This window comes from Phycodurus eques, chromosome 8 (assembly GCF_024500275.1).
Source record: "Phycodurus eques isolate BA_2022a chromosome 8, UOR_Pequ_1.1, whole genome shotgun sequence".
Taxonomy (NCBI): domain Eukaryota; kingdom Metazoa; phylum Chordata; class Actinopteri; order Syngnathiformes; family Syngnathidae; genus Phycodurus; species Phycodurus eques.
This window is the reverse complement of record NC_084532.1, coordinates 7,602,283-7,615,048: the sequence shown is the minus strand read 5'-3', so window position 1 is coordinate 7,615,048 and position 12,766 is coordinate 7,602,283. Positions and strand designations below refer to the sequence as shown.

The 12,766-nt window shown below is 39.5% G+C and overlaps 1 protein-coding gene across 1 annotated transcript in view; it reads right to left on the bottom strand.

Annotated features, from left to right (window-relative positions):
- LOC133406508 (collagen alpha-1(XXIV) chain) overlaps positions 1–12,766 on the bottom strand; it is a 117,350-nt gene that overhangs the window by 74,288 nt on the left and 30,296 nt on the right. Inside the window, exons 5-10 of the mRNA XM_061684169.1 lie at positions 7,345–7,398; positions 4,271–4,324; positions 3,764–3,817; positions 1,721–1,765; positions 1,205–1,258; positions 760–804 (exon numbers count right to left, since the gene is read on the bottom strand). Coding sequence (XP_061540153.1) covers positions 760–804; positions 1,205–1,258; positions 1,721–1,765; positions 3,764–3,817; positions 4,271–4,324; positions 7,345–7,398 — 306 coding nt within the window. The remainder of the gene's footprint in view (positions 1–759; positions 805–1,204; positions 1,259–1,720; positions 1,766–3,763; positions 3,818–4,270; positions 4,325–7,344; positions 7,399–12,766) is intronic.

Below are 12,766 nucleotides of genomic sequence, written 5' to 3'. Positions count from 1 at the left end.
ACTCCTAAACCTTGTGGAAAACCTTACCAGAAGAGTTTAAGATGTTATAACTGCAGAGGGGGGACTGATGTCATATTAAACCCTAAGAATAGGATTAAGGATTAAGAATGGGATGTCACTTAAATTCATGTCTGAGTCAAGGCAGGTGAGCGATATTTTTGGCAATATAGTGTATATGAAGTCCCATTCTCAATCGCCCTGTGATTGATTGGCGACCAGCTGGGAAGGAATGTATAGTATCCCATGGCTACAATGTGTTAGTTTTGTGGTTGTAATTCACAAAGGTAAAGAAATGCAATGCACCATATTAAGAGTTGTTTTACAAAACATTAAAAACAATATATATTGGACGTAATGGAGTGTTGGAAGTCATTTCGTGTCCACTATCTCTGTATAAAAGTGAATGCACTTCAAATTCTGCCTCCTGATGTTATAGAAACACCACAATTCCTCTTTTTCTGATATGGAACTCTCCAATAAAGTTCCTTTCACCCCCACACTCTTTGTTTTCATATTCCCCCAGTAGTATTCCCATCTAATTTGTTTCTTGTGATCTGGCGGCATCGCTGTTGTTATATTTTAGGAAATCATGAAGGGTGTTCAAGAGCCTGAACACCCACAAGCAGACTGCAGCCAATGTTTCACAAACTAACTCGGCTCTCTGAAGCAAGACTGAAGGACTGACACTGTCTAATCCTTTCAGGAAATGAAGTATTAAGTGTTTCTGAAGACAAAATATGAGGAGCTACTAATACTTACACGAATCCCCTTAGGCCCCGGGTTACCTTCTGGGCCAGTAGCACCCTGCAACAACAGAAAGACTGGCAATGAGAACGTTTTTGTATTTAGGGAGCGCCCAAACAACAAATGGCGAATCAAATCTAAACAATTTACAGCCTGATCTGCACAATAATTATAATATATAGAAAAAACAAGTCATGACTGATAGAGAATGATTAAAAAAACATCTGGTTTACTTGCAAATGTATAAACCTATTTCCACACACAGTAAAAATAGTGCATTATGTTATATTCTTGATTATTTTACGGTCATGAGATACCACAGATTTTTCTTCCAAAGCTTATGTATACTGTAGGTAAAAAAGCAGCCATCTTTTTTTGTTTGGCACTTTGTGGAGAGCAATAAAGAACCAAAGACAATGGACGAACAAGAACCATATTTGTTTTGTATTTTTCACTGCACCTGCCTGCCAGGGTAACCTGCAGACCCGGCTTCCCCAGGAAGTCCTGGTATGCCCTGTAGCAGAGAACCACAGAGAGAGCGAGGTAATGAATGAACAGTGAATAAGTAGATTAGATGGATGGATAAAGTGAAAGAGGAGAAACACAAAGTCAAACCAGTGTTGTCAAAGCTGGAATAAAACAAGCACTGTTCATTCCAGACAGGCTCCACCAAGACAACCCCATCTGTTAAGTGTTCCTTTCTACACCCCTACAACCAACTTCTGCTGCATTATCGTTTTTATTAACTCCTTCTGTTTTTACTTAACCAAGATTAACCATGGTTGACACAAAATAGTCTTAATTAAATATACATCATCATTAAAAAAAAAAATATTTAAACCCTATTAATTTCAACTTTGACATTTTGTTTGGCTTGATAATTTAAAGAACTAGCTGTATACTATAAGGAAGTATGTATTGTACTACAGTTTTAGTTGCATTAATCATAATACCAAATAGATTATATAATACTTACTTGTTCTCCTGGTAGCCCAGGTGGTCCTGGATAACCTTTTGGACCCTTGAGAATAGAATAAAGCAAATGCATTTTAAGTGTATATTTTCCTGAATATGAATAGCGCTAGGCCTATACCTGTATCACATCGACCACAATACATGAAGAAATGAAACTTCAAACAGGCAGCTACTGTACAGTATATAACAATAGTATAGCAGTGTCCAAGGAGGAAAGGAGTCGCCAGTGCATTTTCAGTCGCTTTATTGAGCTCCCGGCAACACAAGAACATCACAAACTTACAAGCTGCTGTTGGCTACAACTCATGCCAACGGCATCTTCCCAGACTGACATTTCTCTTCACTTACATCACACTACTCACTCCTGCCCGCCTTCTGGAAGGCTTACACACATAATTACAGATACAGTATCAAACTCATTCTAAATAGGAAGGCTGGCAGTGAATAAGTTATATCAGCGGATCCCCGAACCAGAGAAAATTCCTCGAGCATTTTTGTATTCGAAGTACTCGAAACATTCCAGTATTTGTTGCAGCCCTAATTTGGTATATTTATTATCGGGAGTACATTTTGAATTGTAATTACATTTCACATAAATTAAGACTTCATAAATTACAAAAAAAATAACATTTCCATTCAAGAGCAAAGGTTATTTTACAGTTTTATCATTATATTTATTAATCTAGTCATACATATTAATTCATTCAGTTTATACCTCATCCCATTCAGGGTCACGGGGGAGCTGGAGTCTATCCCAGCTGAGATAGGGCAAGAGGTTGGGTATAACCTGGACTGTCTATAGACAAAGATCAATTCAACTCAAGTTCACACCTATAGGTAAGTCCTCAATTAACCTAACCAGGAACGTACACATAGAGCCGATTGGTGCTCAAGCACCAGCCCTTTTGTCCTGGATGAGAAAAGTGCTGGAGCCCAATTTTTTTTCTTCATTGATCAATATCCATTTATCCATCCATTATCTGTACCACATACCCTCACTAGGGTCGCGGGAGTGCCTTGAGCTTATCCTAGCTATCTTTGGGCGAGAAGCAGCCGCAGCCAATCGCAGTGATCAATAGCGAAAAAAATAAACTGAATCGTTCTCGCGTTAATTTCCCCATAAAGTGTTTTCTTGTGAGAATTGTGCCCTTCGGTGATCTGTGGCACAAAGAAACTCCCCACTTTTCCCCTCCATTCTCCTCCTCCTCCTTGTCCATGACTTAGCTGTCATGCATTGCCGAGTGCCAGTCGCCAGGCCAAACCACTACAGCCTGCAGCTTTTCTCTGACCTGCAGCATCAGACGGTCAAGTTAATGACTGCATTTGTGCAATCCCTGCCATTGGTAAAAAATTAACCACCAAAATTAAAATCTGAGTGAAACATTACATGGCTATTGGCCTGGCGTTTCCTACACACAGACAAAAGGGATGTGTGTGTGTGTGTGGCACTAAAATCTATGAAAGTTTTTTTATTTTTTCATAGATTGTAGTGTCACAATGTAAAGTGTGGACACCAGGATGAATAGAATGAAGAATCTAGAATGAATCTTCAATCAAGATTATTCATCTCTGACATTTGTACATACACCAGACATCATATATCAAAAGTCCAGCTCTAAATAGCTCATTTTAGGTTTAGACATGTATTTTGGAATTTTGGGTGTTTCCTAACATCAACACAATGAACCACCAAATAAATACTGTAGTTTATATTTTATATACTTTAATGTAAACCTTATTGACTATCCCGTAGGCCTGGGATGCTATGGTAATAGCTTGTGCTTGTAATTGACTGCTTGACCCCAAGCAGAGTGGGTGTCTTTCCTCTTTCAGATGATCTTGGACCTTCATCTCAAAGCTTATCATGTTTTAGCGAGACCAAAGGTTTTGACTCAAGGAAACGACGGTAAAATTCAAATATTCTGTATGCCAGCACAGCGTCAGAAAATTTTATTAAGCAAATGTGTTAGATTAAGGAATAGAGGTCACGAAAATTTTATTTCATCAACTAATTCATTGCATTTGAGAACAGACTGAATCTTACCTGCAAACCTGGAAATCCATCAGAACCAACCAGACCTGGTGGCCCTTTGTCACCCTTTTGGAACATATAAAAAAGAGAAATAACTGTCACTTTCAAAATCATTGTAATATGCAACGACTGTATATCGGAGTGAATCAAAAGTGCATTGATGAATACGTCAGAAATCCCTGCTTATACCTGCGTATGACTGGAATTTATCATAGCTTTCCTATGAAATAAGACAGCACTGATTTTAAGTCTTGGTGATGGGGGAGTTCAGACTTAAATTGTGGCTACAAAGCTATACAGTGTACCGTAAATCTACTGGAAGCACTGGAAAGTTACTGTGGGTGCTTAATTAAATGAAGACGTGTAGCTGTGTTGCACTGGAAAATATTTATTACATTTGGAAGAAAAGGAGACACGGATGACATATGACAAAAGGGAGAGCACAGAGGAAAAAACAAGAGGGCCTCCCACAGCTACAGAGAAGAGTCTAGACACAGAGAGCAATGGCAGATTCCTTACCTTTTCTCCTGGTGAAGCTTGACCTGGAGATAGCCCTGGGTCTCCCTTTGCACCCTAGGATGACAAGGTCACAGGTTAAGGATGTGGTCAGCTGCCTAAATCTGTTTCAGACTCTAAGCCACTGACAGGAAGAAAGTCTATTTTTGTAAATCACAGTTATCTCGACCAAACATCTGCTGCTATTCTTTTATTATTGTGATCATCACATCCATATTTCCATAATGTGCAATTATGACATGAGTTTCACAGTCACAGAGGTAGTAATGTATCAAAACATTGGTTTTCAATTAATACCTCTCTGACAGAGTAAATCAGATCTAAGTTATGCCTGAATAAAAAGATATTTTGAATGTTGTCGTATTGGATGTGAGCCGGTGCAGGTGTGCCTAATGTTGTAGCCATGTGTGTATGTTCTCTCGCGAACCACGGCTCGAGCTTTCCCACCCACCCCCTTCCTACTGCATGACTCATTGTGTTTTGTAAATACAACGTAATTACATGCATGTTAGAAACTGTACATAGGGGACATAAGTTGTGCCAACTCCTCTGAAAGTTACAAAAATCTGAGGAATTAAGTTTAATATACAGTAATTCTCTACACAGCTGCTTCTGACATGAATGTTGAGACTTCCAGCTTGCTCAGATTTGTCTAAACCATGTTCGACACCTCAGATTTTATTTGCCTGAATACCTTCAAGCATGCTATTCTCACATTTTTGACTGACAGCAAGAGAGGCATACAAAAGTGTGGGTACGAAATTTTCAGCGCAGCATACAGGCAGAGTTCAACACGGTTTGAACGATCTAAGAAAAGAAGATTGAGAACATCCTGTTTTAAGTCCTCCGAGTATATCATCAAAACATTTCAGATTGTGCTTAAAACATGTGAGCGTTGTTAAACTTCAGGGATCTCTTCCACATTTCGACCGGATATATTTTCTTGCTTTGGGGCACAGTCACAATCCCTCATTCCACCCCCAGACAGGTGGTTTTGGAGAATGAATCACAGACAAACAACTCGGGCATTAGAATAGCAGTTATTGGATTTGCCTCCAAAGGCAGATTGCTCCACAATGTTGCGTGTAAAAAATGTGGTGGCTAAGAAACAAGAACAATTAAGGTTACAGGGATAGGAACGATGTGGATGTCAGAAGGTGCCACAGTCACCCCAACCTGACGACATCCTTGCTGGGTTACATCAATGTGCCATTTACATCTGGTATCACAGAGGGAAGTACTACCAGGAACTTCTTGTATTTGGTGTAATTGACTGATGAGCAATGTCTGGTATACGTGAAGCGCAAATATGCTGGGTCATTATCACCCCTCTTGCCAACATCTGCCTGTGGCTGGTTTTATTTGTTTACAAACAGTGTGAGCCAGAAAGACTTTACTGTATTTTATATGGAACGTCTTTACTGCCATAACTATTGCCATTTAAAATACTTTAATCAGCCTGATGCCCATGAAAAATTGCATGACCACACTACAACACCTTCTAAGCAGCTCCAGTGGCATCGGTCGATTTAACTGATAAACAAATTGAGTAATTCAAGTAATCAATGACTAATTCAAGTAAAGCCACGGCTGCAAAAGATCTTAGCTTAAAAAGATCAATGTTGCTACTTTAGCTTGTTTCATCCTGCGATTGGCTGATGAGCAGTCCAAGATGTACCCCGTCTCTTGGCCAAAGTCAGATAGAATAGGGTCCAGCTCACTGAAGACCCTGATGAGGACAAAAGCTACAGAAAAAGGATGGATGGATCTTTCTGCATTTGGCAAACACTTGGTACCCAACCATCCACATAGAAAAACAAGCTCGGCTGCAATCAGCTCCTAGCTTCCCCAATCATATTACATGTGTTCTTAATGTGTGTCACTGTCGAGATAGGGGTGCCCAACGTGACAAGCATAAAAAGCCAAAATACCCCTCCCTATAAAAAAAAAAAAAAAAAAAAAAAGATGCACAATAAATGGATGCATATCGGCAACTGATAATGTCTGGCCACACTATTAGTCACACTGATTGGGCTGGCTTCCAAGAGGCCTAAAGGTTTTATAATCAGGCACATTGTCGGGACAAAATGTCAACACATTTGTATGCATTCAGAATTTCCAAATGTATATTGCAGTGTCCCACTGGTGAGGCAGCACCGGTGCATCATGGGAGTGGAAAAGGTCCCCCCCCCCCCTTTTTGCCTACTATATGCAGTATTTGGACACATTGTGGATAACGTTACTGAGTTGGGCATATTGTTGTGTTGAATTACTGTGTTGAATGACAGATGCACCATGAGTTAGACGTGTGTTGACAGGAGTCATGCTTCTGTCATTTTGCATTCACTAGCATTCTTAAATACGGTAAATGCTATTATTCTGGTTCCTACTACATGATTTGTGTCAAAGGTGGGGCCATTTGTTTTCTTAGTGATGAAAATCACAACCTAAAAATTAATTCCTAATTAAGGCTATTGTTTACACCTCACTTGAAAAACTGTTCATGATTACTTATCACACTTATGTGAAGTGATCCTATAATGGTCCAAAGTACATGACACTATGTTTAATGAATATACATCAGCACATTCAGACAGTCAACAGCCGGCCGGGTCAAGCAATTTGCTCAGTCGACAGAGATCATAGCAGACACGCTTTTACAAACAAGATGTCAAACACACGTCCTCAGGCTGTTACAATGTCCTGTCATTTGTCAGTTAATGACCTTGGTATCTTCTCTAAATGGTGATTGGCAGGTCAGTCTGCGAAATGTAATACTTTCTCCTCGTAATACTTTCACGTGATGATAAACAGTGCTCGTTCTTTCAATCGTATTATGTGGAAAGCTATCATTTGCATGAGGAACAAAATAAAAATCACTCAACTTCATTACACTTTTAATGCAAAAACGCTGATGGGGTGGACTGATTTCTTGGCGCTTAATATGACATGCACCATTTCTAGTTAGTGTCTTCTGGCTCGGAAGAAAACCAATCAGTCTCACTCCGGATACTACGCAGAATCCTGTCTCGTACTGTCAGAAAACCATTTGACTACAATAAGAGATGGTGGCTCACCTTGGGTCCAGGTGGTCCTGCTGGTCCAGGCTTTCCGGGTGGACCATTGGGACCCTGAAACGGTTAGAAAGAGAACATGGTAAACACACTGTTATGTTTAGTGACTATTAACAGCAAAGTATTGAAGATGACTCATATACAAAAAATGAATACCAGCTGCTACATGAAGGCATGATTGTGGCATGTTTTTGGAAACATCCTGGTGGGGTGATATCACCTCAAATCAATTACATGATTACAAATGATCTTTGCACATGATTAACATTGTTCTTCATACTGATGCACAAGAAAGTCTATCATCACAGATTCGGTTAAGAAACTTGTCACTGACCTCAGTTATTGAACAAAACAGATAATTAAGGACTATATCTGTGATGATATTTTACAAAGAAGGATTTGGCTATCGGTACAGATCAGATATAGATTTAACTTGTTGTGCAGATGCCCTACCCCTCCAACCAAGGGCCAAATATGAATACGTTGATCGGCTAAAGGTAAAGGAAGTAGCAGAGTAATATTGAGTAGAGTAAGATTAATATTCAAATATTTTTAATAAATTGGTTAATAAGCACATATACTCTTGTGACACGCATATGTTCAATTGTATGTAAAGGTGGTTGTATGTACAGTGACAGTTCCGCAAAAAGCTAAGATCAATGTGGTACATTAAGGTGGAAAATGCTGTTGTTTTTTTTCATTTTTCCCCCCTTGATTGCAATAAGTAAGGCTGAGATCAATAAAGGTCAGCCGGTACTCTTAGTGTTTAAATATTCAAATAACAGTTAATAGATTCTCTGATTATATCTTTTTAATTGCATTTCAGTCATTTTCGGACGCTGAGAATCAGCAGCCTGTTTCAGGATGCTCAGACTTACTTTCTCTTTTATTACTTTGTTTATGTCTCCTTCATTGTATTATTCCTTAGCTATTTTTTTTTTAGTCCAAGATATCTTGCAGGAGAATACTGATGCTATCAAACTTTGTTTCCCTCTTTGTTATGATACTTCACCTAGAATTGCGAGGAGCTACAGCCTTACCCCTTGCATGGAGAAGGCCTCATCCCCTTGGCGAAGAATACATCCCAGAGGAGATATATTTGTATTTTTATACTTTCCTTGTCTGATACTGTTGTTGTTTGTCTACAGTTTGTTTGTTCAACTAGAATTACATGAATGTATTACCTAAATAACATTAATTATTGCGGCCCCCGAAGGCACTTCCTCCCTCAAACTTCAGGTATGCACGAATGTACACGCAGACGCAGACACACACACACACACACACACACACACACTGAAAGATGCAGAATCACAGCCTCACACACTTAGATACACAATCACAGCCACATAATAAATATGCTGCATTCCTGCACATCTGTATCCCTGCTGCTTACAAACCAGGCTTGCTATCCACTGAAGTCAGGGGCCTGGAGGAAACATCTTTGTCTTTCATTCAGTTATATTTCAGTCTTTCAAAAGAGCTTTCAAATGAAAGATTACATGAAATTGTTTATTTCCATGGACAATACAACACACAATGTGAAAAGCAATGTTTAGCCCATTTAACACATTTATTAGACCACCTGTTATAAAGATGAGAAAACATACTATAAAATATAAATATTTTTTCTCATTTGCTCTGACATGCACTGTGAGTTGTAAGGTCTTATATAGACAGGGGTGTGACTTTCCTAATCAAGTCCAATTAGTATAATCAAACACAGCTGGACTCCAACGAAGGTGTAGAACCATCTCAAGGATGATCAGAAGAAATGGACAGCACCCGAGTTAAATATGAGTGTCACAGCAAAGGGTCTGAATACTTATGGCTGTGTGATATTTCAGTTTTTCTTTTTTTAATAAAACTGCAAAAGAACAATTCCGGGGTTTTTTTTCTGTCAATATGGGGTGCTGTGTGTACATTAATGAGGGGAAAAAATGATTTTAGCAAATGGCTGCAATGTAATAAAGAATGAAAAATTTAAGGGGGTCTGAATACTTTCCGTAGCCACTGTATCAACTCACAGGTTCTTACAGGGGTTTAGACACTGTCCTCTCTCATCTTGTTCATTTGGTTAGTTATTACATGTCCAAATCCCCCCATCCACAAATAGGTACACGATTTGACTGTTGTAATATTACTTGTGCTCAAATATATAGAGAGTTTCACTCGTTCTGCTGTGGAAAATGAACCACAACCATATAAACAATGACTGCATCTTTTTCCTTCATTAAAGCCTTGATGACATAATCAATCACTATCCACATGTAAGAACACTGTTGGGAACTGCCATAACAGCCCAAACCATGTTTGTTTCCATGACAAATACCTACACCATATGCTGTGCCATCGTTCGAAGGCTTTGATAACGGGTCAAAGCAGAATATGCCAGCCACATTATGCTGAGCCAACAGAGACAAAACCACAGAGCCACACACTACCCTAAGCTTCCGACCACATAATAACTCCAAGCTTTGCTCTGTCTCTGCTTCATGACTCAGAGGGTTTACATGTGTTCTCTAACCTTTCACAAGTAGACATGTTTCACTTTTGACCAGCTGTTCTCATGTCCATCAACATACTGTGCAAAGGCAGGAGAGAGGACGCGCAAAACTATGCCTTTGTAATGTAATCAAATCATAGCAACTACACTGTGTCACGCCCTCTGGAAGAACAGTTTGAGCAATATTATGACATAAGAAAAATTTAAGGCTTACGGGTGGTGCTGGCTGACGGACAAACATTACAGTATAGTGCAACCTCGGTTCAATTTTCGCCAGCTGTGCACTTAGGCAATTTCTGAGCCTGGAACCAGGATCTAACATTAATGGTGGCCCAGGGCCAGTATGCCGCTGTGTTGTGCCACCACGTACCTTACAGACATTGGCCCAACCAAGCAAGTACAACTTTTAAGGTCACCAAAATGTTTTGCCAGATGAAAATGGTCCAAAAGTGCATTTTCGATTTCAGACCAAAATATCTTTATCACTGAAACAACCATGTAACATCGCTAGCTTCAGCGAATATGATCGCTGCTACCCTGAAAAGATTGTGTGGAAATACTTAACCAAAAATGAGAGCATGGTCACTTACAAAATATAGAGGTCTTTTTTCAAACACAATAAAAGCGCAAGTGAAATAGCAACAGTGAAACAGAAATGCCTATTTCTTTGGCGCCCGGTGACAATGGGGCATATTAAAATATGGTGTGTGATGGAACACAACACCAATTCATTCAAGCGTAATGGTGAGTGACAGTTTTAATCATTTGTTTTGATTTGTTTCAATGCAGGTCCTTCAAAATACTGTATGTCATAACATGAAAACGGTCAGTAGCGCTAAAAAGGTTGGGGAGGGGGGAAATTATATTCTGCATTGTTTGAAGGTCGGAATTAGGTAAATATTTTAATAATTTGGGAATTTATTTACTCTTTGATGCATAATATTAATTTGTGCAATTGAAATGCCTTGATTTTAGTGCAGTTAATGTAGTCATAGTGATAAATTAAATAAATACATATATATAATTAAATAAAAATGCAGAATCAAATAATTAAATAGAATGTAAAACATTAAACAGTTTGTGAATCATGATTTAATGCTGCTTCAGTGTGCTGTGCCTTCTGGCGTGCCTACCTTGGCCAACGGGAGGCACTACTATATAATACAGTCATGCAGACAAACAAGGGATAAACCATCCATCCATCCATCCATTTTCTGAGCCGCTTCTCCTCACGAGGGTCACGGGCGTGCTGGAGCCTATCCCAGCTATCATCGGGCGACAGGCGGGGTACACCCTGAACTGGTTGCCAGCCAATCGCAGGGCACATACAAACAAACAACCATTCGCACTCACAGTCATGCCTACGGGCAATTTAGAGTCTCCAATCAACCTACCATGCATGTTTTTGGGATGTGGGAGGAAACCAGAGTACCCAGACAAAACCCACGCAGGCAAAGGGAGAACATGCAAACTCCACACAGGCGGGGACGGGGATTGAACCCGGGTCCTCAGAACTGTGAGGCTGACGCTCTAACCAGTCGGCCACCGTGCCGCCGGATAAACCAATCAATTCCAGTTAAGGCAACAAAATGAAACAACCACAACAGCTACTTAAGACATAAGACATAAAGCTGACACACAAACAGCCGTAATAATTCCTGTTTGGCTTTCATCCAGAACTCAACCAGCACAAAAAGTCCTTGTTTATGCTCTGTTAGATTCACAAAATGACATAACGTTTATTTTGAGTCAAATGGCAGAAGCTTTGGAGGCAAACAAAGAGCAAGTCAAACTCAAGATCTCTACTATGACAGCAAGAACCACCATTGTAAGTAGTCGAAGAGTTAATGACTTGCAAATCAGGAGCTTTTACTCAAGTAAAAGAATGTCTTTATCATCTGTCTACACGTGAATTTATCCCTGCCAACAGAACTCACATATCAAAATGTGAAACTGCAAAAGCATGGTCCCATCTAAGCATCTTCAGGATGAAATTGCTCATCTGCAAGACTGTGAGGTTGGTCTACTCGTTGGAGTAGCAAGCTCTACTGCCGAGGGAAGTGGAAAAGACAATGAGCTACATGCACAATGTACAGAGATTGGCTGGAGTATTGTTGGCAACAATAATCCATGCATAGACTATAGAGACGGCATTGGGATTAGTCATCGCATAGTGATCAAACAAGTGACACCAACCATGAAACCTTCAGTAACCCTCCTTTTAAAGACGAAGGACCAAGATTGGCCAACAACAACATTTGTGCAACCCACCGTTTGCATTGTCTTGAAAGAAGACAAAAGAGAGATAAAACTTACTACAAAGATTATGTCAACTTTATGAGTGACATAATTGCAAGAGGTGATGCAGAGAATGTCTCTGAGGAGGAAATTGACAGTGATTCAGCATGGAATAGTCCTCATCATGGCGTTTACCATCGACCCAAGCTGTGGAAAGTACATTTAGTACCGTAATTTCTCATGTATAAGGCGCATTTTTCCCCAAAAAATTGTCAAAAGTCAATCGTGCACAATATACATAGGTATAGGGGAAAATAAAAAAAACTTTTATAAATGTATGCCGCCATCTAGAGGTTATGAAAAAGGTGTACACTTTCATTCTAATATGCCACCACCACCTTGATGTTATGAGAAAGGAAACAAAATCATGCATTGTAAAAATGCATTATACAAGAAGGGTTTTCAAGAATTCTGAGGTTAACTTTGGGAGTGCGTATTATACATGGATGCACATTAAACATGAGAAATTACGGTATTTGACTGTTCTGCCAAGTTTCAGGAATCATCCCCCAATTATCTTCTGCTCACTGGTCCAGACTTGACAAACACTGGTCTGTGTCCTATGCCGATTACAAAAAGGTTCAATTGCAGTGATGTGTGTGACATTGAAAAAATGTTCTA